The sequence below is a fragment of the Sardina pilchardus genome, chromosome 11 (assembly GCF_963854185.1).
Source record: "Sardina pilchardus chromosome 11, fSarPil1.1, whole genome shotgun sequence".
NCBI classification, from domain to species: Eukaryota; Metazoa; Chordata; class Actinopteri; order Clupeiformes; family Clupeidae; genus Sardina; species Sardina pilchardus.
The window spans coordinates 4,260,451-4,271,776 of NC_085004.1; the positions used below are offsets into that span (position 1 = coordinate 4,260,451).

At 40.7% G+C, this 11,326-nt stretch overlaps 2 protein-coding genes across 2 annotated transcripts; both read left to right on the forward strand.

Moving 5' to 3' along the window:
• The first annotated feature begins 4,180 nt into the window (after positions 1-4,180).
• On the forward strand, positions 4,181-7,223 carry LOC134096262 (collagenase 3-like). The gene is made up of 10 exons (XM_062550038.1): positions 4,181-4,336; positions 4,427-4,665; positions 4,779-4,927; positions 5,428-5,556; positions 5,643-5,804; positions 5,915-6,038; positions 6,149-6,282; positions 6,373-6,532; positions 6,640-6,740; positions 6,895-7,223. Exons 1-10 carry the CDS (start codon positions 4,229-4,231, stop codon positions 6,993-6,995), a joined length of 1,407 nt encoding a protein of 468 aa, XP_062406022.1. The 5' UTR covers positions 4,181-4,228; the 3' UTR covers positions 6,996-7,223.
• Positions 7,224-8,861: 1,638 nt separating this feature from the next.
• Positions 8,862-10,590, forward strand: hrh3 (histamine receptor H3). Its single transcript, XM_062549909.1, has 3 exons — positions 8,862-9,183; positions 9,264-9,430; positions 9,676-10,590. The coding sequence occupies exons 1-3, from the start codon at positions 8,862-8,864 to the stop codon at positions 10,588-10,590; spliced, it is 1,404 nt and encodes a 467-aa protein (XP_062405893.1).
• Positions 10,591-11,326: the final 736 nt, after the last annotated feature.

Here is an 11,326-nt window from a genome sequence, read left to right on the forward strand (position 1 = left end):
GTATATCAAATACATAGCCTAATAGTATGTTTTCATTGGTATTTTGTTGAAGAAAATAGCTTTGTATTTTGTATCAAAATACTTTATAAATGTTGTAGTTGTAGTGACATCAAGATTGCATAATAATGGATGCTGCTGCCCAGAGCTGTGATGAGAACATTGAGATTCAGGAAGATGACCCAGTGCCAGATGAGTAATATATACTGTGCGTTGCTCACTCACACACCAGCCTCAAGTTTCTTGAGAAATTTAATCATCAGTGTTTTTGAGAACTTCACTCTGCGTTCCACTACCCTTTCAACTAGTCATACTGACTTTGTACGCCTACTGTATTATTGTGATGTTTGAAGTGGTACTGTGAATAAACTCAAACTCTAAACACTCATCCAATTGAAACACATGGAACCTCGTACCTATGGCCGAATTACAGCCGCGATATCCTTTGCCAACCCCACTCCCACTCGTGTCTTATTGTTTCAATAATTTGCCCAGACTTTGCCAAGACTCGGAAAACACATGGAACCGATTATGTGGTTGTCCTTCCATATTGCTCAATCTGGGCATGCATTGACGATGCAAGTGACACTTTATAGCCTACCTCTTGACAAGTTCAGTTGTCATTTTTTTAATGCATCTCTGATACAGACTAGGCTGTGGCAGTGATCTCCAACCGGGGGTCCACAGAGCTACTGCAGGGGGTCTGCCAAATTACTTCATCTGAAGCATTTTTTTCCCTCTTCCAAAACTTAAACACATCCAATAGGTTACATAAAAATAAAAAATATGTTTTTTATTTGTCTATAAAATAACACATAGGCTACCTATAGCCTGGGTATACCCATGCTGCCGGGAACATGAATGTATGTTTCCCAGACCACATGTTGTGGCATTAGCGTCAAAACTCCCAGAATAGCCAGGCTCTGTTACTCACCATGATCAGGCCTCTCCGTCAACATTGAGCACTGAAAATAAGGGGAACTTCCAGGGTTTCTCATGTGGGCTGAAACAGGTTGAACACCTTTGGGCCTGTCTAGACTAGGCTACACAAGAGCACAACATAGACGCCGCCAAATTGCATAATCTTACACTTACTCAACCACCAGTCGTCATTGAAATTATCTTTTTTCCCCCCCTACAATAACCCTTGTCAACATTCAAAAACGTTTTGAAATGCAGTTGTCTTCTAAATTCCCTACCAACATTTTCAGTTCCATTTCATTCACGCTCTTCAGCACATGCACGCATTAACTGGACAGCCTCCATTCAATAGCGCCGGCACAAAGTAGCACGTTTTGGTTTTGGTGAAGTATTTCTAAAGTCATTTGAGTTTCACTGATAAGATTTTTTGATATTAATATCAAGTAACATAGGCTACAAATGTGCACTGGTGTGTAAGACCTACTGCAAACAAGTTCCATCTTAACGCCTCAAAAACTAAAGTGATTGTGGACATGAGAAAGTGGCCGAACACCAAAGCCCCATCTAATATACAGTATGTGAACAGCCTATAACCTTGACTGACTCCTCTACACATATCAGCCATCATTTGAAATGGGACAGGAGCACCACCCACCTTATCAAAAAGGCAAATCAGAGACTTTATTTAAGACAACATGTCTTATGTTTCATGTCAACAAAACCCTTTTGGTGCTCGTCTACAGAGACATCATTGAAAGCATGATCTCATCTTCAGTCACCATCTGGTATGGAAGCTCTGACAGTCACACCAAGACGAAATTAGAGATAGTTGTCACCAAAGCAACATCACTGGTTGTGACCTTCCATCAGTATGCTGAATGCAGCTTGAACCGAGCAACCAAGACCATCAGGGATGCCTCAGATCCGAGCCATGATCTCTTCCAACTGCTTCCCTCTGGAAGATGCTACAGATCTCTGAAGACTGGAACAACGCACTTCACAACAGCTTCTACCCTTCAGCAGTCAGACTCAACTCTATTTATTTATTAATCTTTTTTATTTTCTTTTATCCCCTCCTTCTACTTATCCCAGAGATGACACAGACGAGGACTATGAACCTCTGTCTCAAGAAGATGTAGTACTAAAAAAACAGATAGATAGATAGATGGATAGATAGACAGATAGATAGATAGATAGATAGATAAGTACTTTATTCATCCCCACAGGGGAAATTTCAGGTGTCCAGCAGCCTACAGTGTGTTGTCCAAACACGCATTCACCAAGCAATACACTCATACAAACACAAGTAAAGACACAGACAATAACGGTTGTTAAAGGAAAAGTAAAAAGGCTACTATCATTCAGAAAAAATAAAAAAAAATTAAAATGAAAGCTTATCAACAGGTCCATTATGCAGTCTTATGGCGGCTGGAATAAAGGACGTCCTACTCTCGGTCCTGCAGCGCACAGAGAGGAGTCTGTCACTGCGGCTGCTTTGCTGGGCAACCACAGTGTCATGTAGTGCTCCTGTTTCTGATGATGACTTCATCATCCTCCTCATTCTGTCCTCCACCAAATCTACAGAAACCACCCTCCTCCCCAACACTGACACACACTTCCTGACCAGTTTGTCCAGTCTGTTACGGTCCCTGGCTGTCATGCAGCTGCCCCAACACACATTAATTATCACAGATGAAAGAAAAACATCAAAATCAAGCGAACAGTCCAGAAAAAAGATTAAAACTGTCCAAAAAGACACGTAAAATAATCTAGAAGAATAAATAGCCTTTTCCCTAAGATTTGGTTAAGTTTCCTCTTAATTAAATACCACTATAAGCAGAATATGTTAATTTTTGTCTATTTTTGTGTTTAACTTTTACTAAGATGGTCCTTCTGTCCACCACAGTGAACATGCTATAACATTAAAAATAAGAATAAATAAAACAAATTGTTGTTTTTTTTTTATCCTAAATAGATGAAAATAAAAAATGTCTTGGTTCTCAGGGGGATATTATGGAATGTATTCATGAAAGAGGCCATTAAGATAACAATTTAATTAATTTCACTGTCACCACAATTTTTGTTTATTTCCATGGATACCCATTTGAGAGAGGTAACATTGTGACCAACAAATAAAAAGGATAAGGCACTTGTTGTTGTGGTTGATGATACCAAATGTATCAAGCCAACATGCAAAAGGCTGGCATTAGCAATTCAACAGACCATCTGAAACTGTCCCTGAAAGGTTTGTCTTATCACATTTTGAAATGTTGATTTCTGTGTGGAAACCAGTTTACTTATGTGTGAGTTTAGAATTTTGGTTTACTTGGAATAATCAAATGTTTGCTGTGGAAAAAATACATGAGTAAAACATAAATTAACACATAAATCTCCCTCAAAGGAGAGGAGATCATCTTTAGATTTCATGCAGGAAAAATGAGGAGGAAAAAAACATGTTGGCATAGTAACCACAACATTTGAGAAATGGTACCGGAGGAAGGATGTGGGCATCCTCAAATGCAACACTTATGGCTTTTGAGTAATATCTGTTTTCTTCCAGATTTAGCATTCAAATGAACCAAAACATTCAGTGTATACTGTAGCAGAAAAGGGGAAGAAATCATGCACATTTTTAACTTCCCATCTTTGGTGAAATTACAGTTACGGTTAGGCTATACTTCACAAAGCTAGACAATTCCATTGTTTTCATCCCTGGACTTATTCATTTATGTTTAAAAAAAAAAAGGAGGAGGTAGTCTCACATGACACATCACTATAAACCTCATTCATCAAATCATTGTTTGCTTTTTACCTGATTCAAACCAAACAGTAATGGCACTTGCTTTATTAATCCTTGCAAAATCCTCCTTAACCATTTACACACCTTACTAACAGGATATTGAGCCACACGCTGATTTGAATACTACAATGACAACATTTGGATTTTTACAAAATGTGTTGCATGTGGGCAGGGTTTTTTTCCACACGATACAGGAACGAAACAGTTACTGTGTGTTTAGAAAACAATGGTGCAGCATTTCATTTGTAACATGTTTGTCTAGTGCACAGTATCAGTCTGATCAGTGTTGTACTGTATTAATGTGGCTTTGAGAGTAAATCTAATTATTAGTATATATTTTTAGATATTTGTAACCAAATCTTTGTGTGTGTTGTGTGGAGGTGACTAATTTATTTGATGACCAAGTTCCTGTGACACACGTGTAGAGTTGCCTAACACTCCCTGCTCAAGAGTATAAAAGCTGATGAGGTAGCAAGAGAACACTAACCTTTGGATGAAAAGAGAAGAAGCATGAATAACTTCAGTGTGTGTGTTTTCTTCACTCTGGTGATTGCAGCTCATGCCAACCCAATAACGACAGCTTCCAACGAAATCAACATTGATGACGATGTAGCCAAGGTACAGTCTACAGACATGACATAACCCTGTGCTGTGAAGGTGGGTAGATTTTTGATACAATGTATGACAGTATGACTATTTCTGTTGTAGAACTACCTGAAAAGATTCTATGACTTGGGAATGGAGAGTGAGAATTCTATTCTACGCAAGACAAGTCAGCTACAGTTGAAGCTAAAAGAGATGCAGCAGTTTTTTGGACTCCGTGTGACAGGAAAAATGAACTCTGAAACGTTGGAGGTCATGAAAAAGCCCCGCTGTGGTGTTCCCGATATGGCTGCCTACTCCACTTTTGGAGGCCACAAATGGCCCACCAACAAGCTGACTTACAGGTGAAATCATGTGAAGTGAAGTCATGATATCTTACTTAATTGTATTACACTATAGAAGCTTGCATTATAAGCATGGTATTTTTGTCTGCTGACCTGAGACATTTACCCTTCAGAATCAAAGACTACACTCCAGATATGCCAGCGTCTGAAGTGGACGATGCCATGGCAAAAGCTCTACAAGTCTGGGCAAAAGTAACACCCCTGAGGTTTACCCGTATCTACACTGGAGAAGCCGATATCATGATCTCGTTCGGTAGCAGAGGTAGGCCAAAACACTTCTTCTAAACATGATGAAACATGTTAACTGTTAAGGGTATCAGCAGCCTCAGTATGGCCTTATTGCATCTTACTGCATTAATTAGAGCCTAATTGAGCGTGCATGACAGAATGTCACATCATTCAGTGCAAAGGGCAAGAGAACACCTCTGCCGTACACACCACTTTGTGTAATACATATCATCAGTTGGTTCAGCATGATTACAAGATCATTAATTGTCCACGAAAACACATCCTCAGAAAATAAACACTCTGAAACGTCACACTTCACATTGACCATATGCTCATTGCTTTATACAGCCCACCACATGTGCTAGTTCCAACATCAAGAACATACACAATGACATACAACGTATAATGTGATTAATCATTAATATCAATTGCAGTCCGGGCAAGAACTCAAACCATCAGAGTAATGACTATTTAAAATGATAGTTGTGTCATTATTTAAGTGTAAAAAATAAATGTTTTTTGGCTGTTTCATAGACCACGGTGATGGCTACCCATTTGACGGGCCAGGTCAAACTCTAGCTCATGCCTTTGCACCATCAAGTGGAATTGGCGGTGATGCCCATTTTGATGAAGATGAGACCTTCACTTTCGACACCTCAGCTGGTAAATGTCATACAGTTTATTTCTGCATGGTTAGTGCGTTGATAGATGAATTTTCTGACCGTTAATCTAATGTCTTAATGCTACAGGATATAACTTGTTCCTCGTGGCTGCCCATGAGTTTGGACACTCGCTTGGTCTGAGCCACTCCAGGGACCCTGGTGCCCTGATGAATGCAATATACGTTTACAGAGATCCTGCCACCTTTATTCTACCACAGGATGATGTCAAAGGAATACAGTCAATTTACGGTTAGTTTCTAGGCTAATTTCAATGAACTTGGCAGAATATGTCAAATGTTATTCTCTTTGTATTTGTGTTTCAACGTGGTGATTTTTAAAAATATTTTTTTTATCAACAGGTTCAAACCCTGACACTGTGGACCCTGAGCCTACAGCGCCCCCCACCCCTAATGCATGTGATCCTAAACTCAAACTTGATGCGGTCACAAGCATACGTGGGGAGATGATGTTCTTCAAGGGCAGGTGCGGAGATGTACAATCAGTGCAATAGGATTTTTTTTCTGACCAAGTCAACACATAAAAGCTAAAAAGCTAAAGCTAAAACTCACATGCGTATTATGCGTCCTTTGCAGCTTCTTCTGGCGTAGTTATCCACTGAGACCAAATCCTGAACAGCATCTCATCAAGAACTTCTGGCCTGATGCCCCTGAGAATATTGACGCCGCCTACGAGGACCCACAAACCCAACAAGTGTTCCTCTTTAAAGGTACTGTAGACGCTAAACACCGTTGATTCCTGTATGTTGATTTTCATGTGTCCATAGCCTCACTCATGCTATTGCTGCTCTGCTCTCCAGGTCAAAAGGTCTGGGCCCTCTATGGCTACGACCTGGTGAAGGGTTATCCCAGGAGCCTGAGCAGCATGGGCTTGCCCCACACTGTGAAGAGGATCACCGCTGCACTCAGTGACCCTGAGGCTGGAAAGACTTTGTTCTTCGTCGGCGAAGATTATTACAGGTAAGTTAACTATACTAGCTCACACCTGAGGACCTAAGGCTAAGGTCAACACACAGGCCAGTAATTCTGTGTCCTAAATGAGATATCTTCTTCTCATCTCAATGCAGCTATGATGAAACACGGAAGGCAATGGACAAGGGTTACCCTAAAGCGATTGCAGATGGTTTTCCTGGGATGAGTGAAGTCACAGCAGCACTTCAGTTCAGAGGTCAGTTAGTCTCATGATGTTTTTCTGTACTAGATAAAAGCTTTCTATTCAAGACAGTGAATGTCAACAAAAATGTTTATTTGCAGGACATTTCAGGAGTGCACCCACTGATTAATGAATAACGTTATTTATTTTTTATCATCATTATTCCCAGGTTTTGCCTACCTCTACAATGGTCCCATCATGTTCGAGTACAACCTTAGTTCCCGAAGACTCTACCGTGTGCTGAAGACTAGCTATTTGTTAAATTGCTAGTAAAGATAAATGTATTTTGTCCTTCGCTGGCTGGCACAGATTTAAACTTTTAAAAATATTTAATTTATTCAGCCTCACATATTTTGTCATGATATGTTATATGTGAGCGTAATCTATATATTAATACACATAATAAATAAAAAAAATATTTAAAAGTATTGTTTTAATGTATTAAATGCATCAATACATTCAACTGCAATATTTAATAAAGTATTGAACTATTACTAATATGTGTATTCATTGTGCAATCTTTATGCAGGCCTAACTGCTATTTCATAAAATAGTGTGAGTTTATATATGCCTTTAAGTAACTCAATAACTTACAAAGTCATCACAGATATTTATTTCCTCCAAAACTGCAGTTTTGACACTTGAAGTAATATAGTTATGCAGTTATTTTTTGTCAGGGAGTAGTGCAAACAAATCATCCATAATATGACCTCAAATAGAGATGGAACATTATTTTGAGAAGATATTGTATTAATTGATGAAAATGACTGAATCTCTCAGATGTACTTAATCAGAGAGGCACTGTGCTCTCTGATGCTTTTAACAGAGTTAACACAGATTTGTGAAAAACAAAATGGTTCCCCCTTAATGTAAACATGGCTCCTGTAGCCGAGTTATTGGTTCAGAGCAGATGTTCTGTGGGTGAAGGAGGATGCCTCATCCACATGAATTAATCATACATGTCTGGTGAATCCAAGTGGCTCTGTTCACGTGAGTGACTCCTTTAAATAGTGATTGATCTTTACATGTTATTTTAGTTAGTTTGTTTCAAAACTGCGCAGACTATATGCTGGATTCGTTAATTTGGATCAGACATATGATGCATGATCAATTTAGTTGTTTATTTGGTTGTTTCTTCCTTCTCAGGTCAGGTATATATACCTTCACCATCTCATGCCCCAACACCAGAGAAAATGCTGGATCTTCTCACCCACATGTGTCCTTTAAATCATTGGCTGTCTGCCCATAGCCCCACATTACATCACCAGAATTTCCAGGAAAGCCAAAAACATCATCTCTGACCTCTCCCATCCAGCACACCATCTATTCACACCCCTACCATCAGTACAGGGGGAAGGGTCAGGAGCATCACATGCACAACATCACGCTTTAGGGATAGTAGGCTACCTATCCATAAGCTATTCGCCACCTGAACATGCGCTAAGCACTATGGGTTACTTCACAACCTGGTTTACTCTCTTTGCATGTTGCACCCTCTCTCTCTCTCTCTCTCTCTCTCTCTCTCTCTCTCTCTCTCTCTCTCTCTCTCTCTCTCTCTCTCTCTCTCATGAGTATTTTGTGACAATCCTTGTGTGGGTGGGAAAACAAGAACACTACTGATATGGAGACTATTCTGTTATTGTTTCTTCATTAGGCGAGGCTACTCCTTTCTGCCTGATTCATCAACATTTTTCTTTATCCATCTTCCTGTTATTCCAAACTACATAGTTTTAGTCCAGTCACAGTAACATTGCTAAACCAACATTTCATCATCATATTTGAGTGATCTTTAATTTATTGGGGATAATTGGGAAATTCTAGGATACACTTTAAACAAAAATCACCTGCACGAAACAAGAAAGAAGCCAACTACTCTTCTCTCTCAACTTCCAATATTATATCATAACATTTCTTTCTCAAAAATGGAGACACAACCTCAACATAAGCAGGGGGGGCACCTGATGCTCGTGTGGCATCTCATAAACAGCCAATAAACATGCAGCATTCAGGTGGAGTACTCCCCTAACCCTGCAGTATCACTGCCTCCAACACTTGCAAGCGTTACTGGATATTTGATTGTTATGCTGAGATGCTAGTGATGCTCCCGGTTAAACGGTGGTCTTGGGTAGTTACATGATGCCGTCTACATTTTCCTCTGCGACTGGAATTTCAGAATGTTCTTCCCCACCATTCGAATTGATTTTCTGGAACCGGTCCTCACATCTCCTTGCAAACGCAACGGGCATGGAGGAGCTGGAGGCAACTCATCACCGGCGCTCACAGCATGTGCAGTTTTCTCCATCAACTTCAGTGTTCCTGGCTGTGCTCATGACAGTCATGGTCTTCTCCACTGTACTGGGGAACGCACTTGTTATTCTAGCTTTTGTGGTGGAGAAAAGTTTGCGAACACATGGCAACTTTTTCTTTCTGAATTTAGCCATTGCGGATTTATTAGTTGGTGAGTGAAGTATACACTGTTGCAACATTGTTCTGTTCAAGTGGTTATTGTTGTCTAATTAGTATGTTCTTTGCCATTAGGAGGATTTTGTATTCCAGTGTACATTCCGTATGTGTTGACGGGCGAGTGGAGACTCGGAAGAGGGCTATGCAAACTCTGGCTTGTAGTGGATTATATGGTTTGCACTGCGTCTGTGTTCAATATAGTCCTCATCAGCTTTGACAGGTTCCTGTCCGTCACCAAAGCGGTAAGTCAACATTGAAATTGAGCTCTAGGTGTCAAAAGAATAACTTATTTACAGTACATCCTGGGCTATACTGCTTCACGTAACATTATGGTAAGGTGTAAATAATTATGTGAAGTGGGTATAGGCTATTGACCCATCATTGTGTGGGCGAATTCATGATGACTCTTTTCACTTCTGTGAATGAAACATGCGTAAAGAGCATGCGCTTCACATTACTATTTTCATATTTTCTGTGTGTTTTACAGGTGAGCTACAGGTGTCAGAGAGTGACCTCCGCAGCAGTGCTGAAGATGGTGAGCGTGTGGCTGGCTGCCTTCCTGCTTTACGGACCGGCTATCATCAGCTGGGAGCATATTGCCGGTGGGAGTGTGGTGCCCACTGGGGAGTGTTATGCTGAGTTCTACTTCAACTGGTACTTCCTTATGACTGCTTCCACAGTGGAGTTCTTCACGCCGTTCATAAGTGTCACCTACTTCAACCTCAGCATCTACATCAACATCAGGAAGCGGACTGTGGTCAGAGATCAGCAGCCACCCAACATGGAATTTAGAAACTGCGAGATGGAGTCACTTGGTGCCCGCGGTATGAACCGCGTGTTCTTCGTCAGACCGGTTCAGACGCACACCTGCAGCGTCAAAGGCAAAGGCGCGCGCTCTCGGTGTTGTCGCTTGTCAAGCGCAAAGGTCTCCGCTGCAATAATTGGTGATGCGGGCAAGGGAGGGAGACGAGACAGCGCCACTCTTGACCTCCCCCCCTTGCAAGTTGAAGATTTGGCTCATCAGTGTGGTCCATCACGATTTCTCAACGCCGAGCAATCGTTTGAACCTTTGCGCACCCGTTCTGACGCGTCCGCCAATCTGGCAAGCCGATTCCGCCTCTCCAGGGATAAGAAAGTGGCCAAGTCTTTGGCTGTCATTGTTTGTGTTTTTGGGCTATGCTGGGCCCCCTACACATTACTCATGATAATTCGGGCGGCGTGCCAGGGCCAATGCGTTCAGCACTACATGTACGAAATCTCGTTCTGGTTATTATGGATCAACTCGTCCATCAACCCTGTTCTTTATCCCCTGTGTCACAGTAGCTTTAAAAGGGCATTCAGCAAACTCCTCTGTCCCAACAAGATCAATGTCCAGCCACATTATGTGGAACAAAATGACTAGGGGATTAAGTGAATTTACAAACAGTATTTTGGATTTAAAACCAAAATGCCAAAAATGGAAAATCACCCAGCAAAGATACGCCTGTACTGGTACAGCATTTGTAAAGGTGGGTTTGGCAAAACATGTTTGAGCTTCAACCCTTTGAACATCTGTTTTTTTCTTAGCCATGAGTTGACACACATTTCATTGTGCTCTGAGAAAACGTTGTTTTGGTTATTGCCTGCTAGTTTATGTTAGATCTGTTGTAAGGTGCTAATGTGTATTATGTGACAATAATTGCAGTTTCCATTGAAAAAGTGAAAAGGATCGCTGTAGTGCTGATGTTGACTTCCGATGTTGTTTTTTACGCGTTCAACTGCAGATTAACATCATGTAGCCTACATATACAGTAGGCGTGTGATAGATTGAGCAGGTGAAGGATGCACGATATCATCGGTAGGCTACAACTGTATCAGAAGATATAAGGTCAACCTTGTATTACCGGCAGATATTTGCGGATATTTCTGGCAGTAAGACTGTAAACTAAAATATACTGACAATATCTCCCATGCCCAATGGGAATAGTATTTTAAAATGCGTCAAATGTTTTTGATGTGTTTAATTGGTTAACTGACATAATGGTCCACTACTTAATATGTTTGTGTGGAAACTGAAATTTGAAACATGGTCTGCAATCCAAATCAGCCTGCTACTGATTACTGATTAAAACTGCATTTGGTACAGTAGGCTGCGCATC

Excerpts from the sequence above, each read along its gene's own strand:
- LOC134096262 (XM_062550038.1), top strand. The coding sequence starts at position 4,229 with ATGAATAACTTCAGTGTGTGTGTTTTCTTCACTCTGGTGATTGCAGCT. Across the intron at positions 4,337-4,426 it reads TTGATGACGATGTAGCCAAG|AACTACCTGAAAAGATTCTA; the intron begins GTACAGTCTACA and ends TTTCTGTTGTAG. Across the intron at positions 4,928-5,427 it reads GATCTCGTTCGGTAGCAGAG|ACCACGGTGATGGCTACCCA; the intron begins GTAGGCCAAAAC and ends GCTGTTTCATAG.
- hrh3 (XM_062549909.1), top strand. The coding sequence starts at position 8,862 with ATGCCGTCTACATTTTCCTCTGCGACTGGAATTTCAGAATGTTCTTCC. Across the intron at positions 9,184-9,263 it reads CATTGCGGATTTATTAGTTG|GAGGATTTTGTATTCCAGTG; the intron begins GTGAGTGAAGTA and ends CTTTGCCATTAG. Across the intron at positions 9,431-9,675 it reads TCCTGTCCGTCACCAAAGCG|GTGAGCTACAGGTGTCAGAG; the intron begins GTAAGTCAACAT and ends TGTGTTTTACAG.